This window comes from Phragmites australis, chromosome 2, assembly GCF_958298935.1.
Source record: "Phragmites australis chromosome 2, lpPhrAust1.1, whole genome shotgun sequence".
NCBI lineage: Eukaryota > Viridiplantae > Streptophyta > Magnoliopsida > Poales > Poaceae > Phragmites > Phragmites australis.
Window position 1 is genome coordinate 45,361,603 of NC_084922.1, and position 3,520 is coordinate 45,365,122.

At 50.3% G+C, this 3,520-nt stretch overlaps 1 protein-coding gene across 2 annotated transcripts; it reads right to left on the reverse strand.

Moving 5' to 3' along the window:
- Positions 1-269: 269 nt before the first annotated feature.
- On the reverse strand, positions 270-2,656 carry LOC133909212 (protein TRANSPARENT TESTA 1-like). Of its 2 annotated transcripts, XM_062351542.1 has the most exons (3): positions 1,667-2,656; positions 825-1,258; positions 270-703 (listed from the first exon to the last, which is right to left on the reverse strand). In XM_062351542.1, exons 1-2 carry the CDS (start codon positions 2,333-2,335, stop codon positions 842-844), a joined length of 1,086 nt encoding a protein of 361 aa, XP_062207526.1. In that variant the 5' UTR covers positions 2,336-2,656; the 3' UTR covers positions 270-703; positions 825-841. The 2 variants fall into 2 exon arrangements, with proteins under 2 accessions (XP_062207526.1, XP_062207525.1); XM_062351541.1 differs by having other exon boundaries at positions 270-1,258.
- Between the last annotated feature and the right edge of the window lie 864 nt (positions 2,657-3,520).

A 3,520-nucleotide genomic window follows, 5' to 3' on the forward strand; every position in this document is an offset into this window, starting at 1 on the left:
TTTCTTTGCTCTCTGAGCTTCTTTGTTTCCCCTTTTAAGCCTTTAAGCCTGATCTATCCCTCATAGGTCTGTTCGTCTTTGTGTAAGGCGTCATCTTGGTGCCAAACTCTTCTTCTCCTATTTTACCACTTGTGGCTTTCAAAAAAAAGTCTACAGGACTAAAGGTAAAGTTTACATTCATATATATTGCCTGTACTCCAGCGATTAGCTAGTTAAGCGCTAACATAAACTTTTTACTGAAGAAGCAACTCTAGCTCTTGCACGTCTCGTTCAATAAATAAAAAGGCTGAAATACTCCCCCCAAAACTGCGTACATACTACTAATTCCTCATCCTGATTATTATTAAAATACAAACTCAATTTTCTGTAAACAACATTCACGGCGAAATTGCTCAAAAGACAGATTTTCATAGATAACACGGTATCTGATCGATCAATATATTCCACTTAACCATTGATCAGCCCTCGATATTGCTTGTCTCGTAAAAATGCATATTAGATTCCGAACTGCCAATCTAATTAGCCTGTGAAGCTGGAAAATTTTCTTCATTACAGATCTACGTAGACAGCGCCTTAACACTGCCTGCAGCTCATGCCTCGGCCAGCAGGAGAAAATTCTGCTTCTTCACAGCTTAATTTGGCACGAGCCATCTTATTGCGCTAGCTATTGCTTTATTTGCATGTTTCATCTTAAATCGATCCCCTGCATGGATATATAAGCATTCTTGGTTACTGATATATCTACGTACTAGAGCTTGATCAACTTGGACACTCGCATGGGCCGGTTTCATGGCACGCATGTACGAACCGGCGTACGTACGAACCTGCAGGTGACTCGACCTCACCGTTGGAAGCGTATGATGCGGTCCTTGCTGGCGGCGGGCGCCTCGTCGACGGGGCAGTGGTCGGCGCCGAAGGAGCGGACGTGGTCGCTGAGGGAGCGCTTGTGCTTGTAGTCGGAACCGCAGGCGCAGAACCAGCGCTTGCCGCAGTTCTTCTCGTGCGTGCGCCAGTCGCCCTTGACGGCGAAGGGCATGGTGCAGTGGCGGCAGCGGAAGGGCTTGGCGCCGTGCTTGCGCTTGTAGTGCGTCTGCAGGGTGCGGAAGTCCTTGAGCGGCCGCGCGCGCGGGTGAGCGATGTTGTTCTTGCACCCCGCCGCGCAGCAGTAGCACGGCAGCTTCAGCATCGCCAGCGTATGCGTGCCCTTGAGCGACCCCGGGCCCTTCCGGTACTCGCGCCCGTGGCCCCACATGTGCATCTGCATATACATCAATGCATTCATGCATTAGCTTGAGTTGGAAATTTGATTAGTCAGTCAGCGCAAGGAGTAACTCGCGTTTTTCTTTCACCATTCAGCGAAATTGACTTCGATATAGCACCAATAAAACAGTGTGATCTACCTACATGCATGCATGTATTCTTGGTGCCGCAGTACATATACGACGGTAGACATTCGAACAATTGCGCATCAGCTAACATTTCTAACTACTGAACTCGTCAATTCACTCACAACTTTTGCAAGTACATGCATGCGGACGCTTCCAATTGTAACGTGTCTCTGCTTTTTTTTTCCAAAATCAACACCATAATTAAACCACGAGTTAGGCAAATCGCAAGGGAAGTAAAGAGAGATCCAAGATCACAACCACGGGAAACGTCATAATACCTGCATGTTGTTATATCTGTTGAAGGTCTTGTTACAGACATGGCAGATAAATTGCACCGGGCCGATGAGGATCTGCGCCGGCGTCGGGATCCAGTACCGGCAGCCCATCGGCATGCCACTCTCCGCACCCACCACGCCAAATTCTCCCACGCCGGTGTTGTTTGATCCTTCCACCGACGCCACCACCTCGCCATGCTCCTGCTCCTCCCCCTCCACCTTGCAGCCACCACGCATATGCTTCCGCTTCTCACTCTCTTCCTCGTCGTCGTCCTCCACGTAATCGTCCTCGTCTTCCATAGCAGCATCCTCAATGCAGGATCCACCAACCGGCAAGCCAATATTCAAATCCACTCCAGACTCCGGTATACCGCCGGTCGTACCACTCATGATCTCTTCTTTGACAGGGTACTGCTCGAGATCATGGGGCCTTTCCCCCTCCTCGAGCCTGATGAGCAGCGGCAGACACGTCATACTGCTCACTTCGTGCTCTCCGCCACCTTCTCCCTCTTCCCCAAGTACTTCTTCGTGACGCCTGGACGCCATCGAGGTCGATGACGACGAGTCAGACGACGACCGCGACGACGAAGGGGAAGAGCACCGCGGCTTGAGCCAGTGGAAGAAAGGCGAGCCGACTGCCTCACCTTCCATGGCACAAGTCCGCAGCCTCATAGATCTTGATCACCGACAGATCCCTAATATATATATGTGCGTACTTGCTCTCTAGATCTTGGGGTTTGGTGGAGAAGATGGGAGGAGCCGAGAAGGGAGGAGAGGAGGTAGCTATGCAGCCTAATGTCAAGGCGTGCCTGTCACGGTCCTGCAGAAAACGAAGGGTCTAAGGCCACTAATCCAGGGCCATACATATGCTCGACGCCAATGGCCTTCTCTAGCTTTATGTGTGTGTCCCTTGCCCGTTTGAAGTTTTTGGAGGATTTCACACTCGAGGCAGGCAAAGGAAATAAGAAAACCTGCTTCAGATAACGCGTGGGAGTGTGAATGCCGATCGAGCGGATGCAGAGAGTGCACCTGGGCCGTTCCTGCTACTATATAATTGTGTGCGAATCCATGCGTTAGTGTACTACTGATGGCTGCAGACGCAGAGTGCTGCGTATCTGCTGGCTTGCTTTGGTTTTGCAGACTTGGAATCGGATGGTCACTGCCGCCGTGCAGTACACAGTAGCGGTCCACGCGGCGGGGCTCTGCGGATCGTGACTAGTGAACAGTCATCACTGGCCAGTGCTGAGCGGATGCGCCGAGTGCCAGGAAATGAATGCGAGCCAAGTGCGGTACACTGGGGCGAGAAACAGAGGAACTGAGGAAGAGATGGTTTCGTGTCCTCACGTAAACGAGCACACCGGTGTAGCCTTCTATCCTGAATTTCACTTTCCGTTTCTGTTCACTAGTCTCGCCAAGTTGTTTTTCCACTAGGTCTCCCCAATCCCTAGCTAGGAATATCCAGATTAAGACCAGACATCCACGATATTAGTCTAAACCGCTTTACCTATTACCTGCTCGCCCTCGTGCCTGGCAAGATTGGCGGAAACTGGAAAACACTTGAAGCCGACATCAGCGAGTGCAGCTTTACCTTACTTTATCAGAGTCAGAGCACGATGCCATCACATAGCAAGACGACGTCAAAAGGCTAGCGGGCATCACCGAACAAGCTAGCTGATCACCAGAAACGCATGGTTTGTTACACAACCACACCGGTGCCGAACCATTCACCGTTCGAAAACACACAGGAAAATCACAGGGCAGGCACGAGCCGAGTGTAGCCAACAGGACCCTTTATATACAATATATGAAAAAGATACCGAAATATAATATAAGAAAGTTTGAATTGAACGAGTTTTA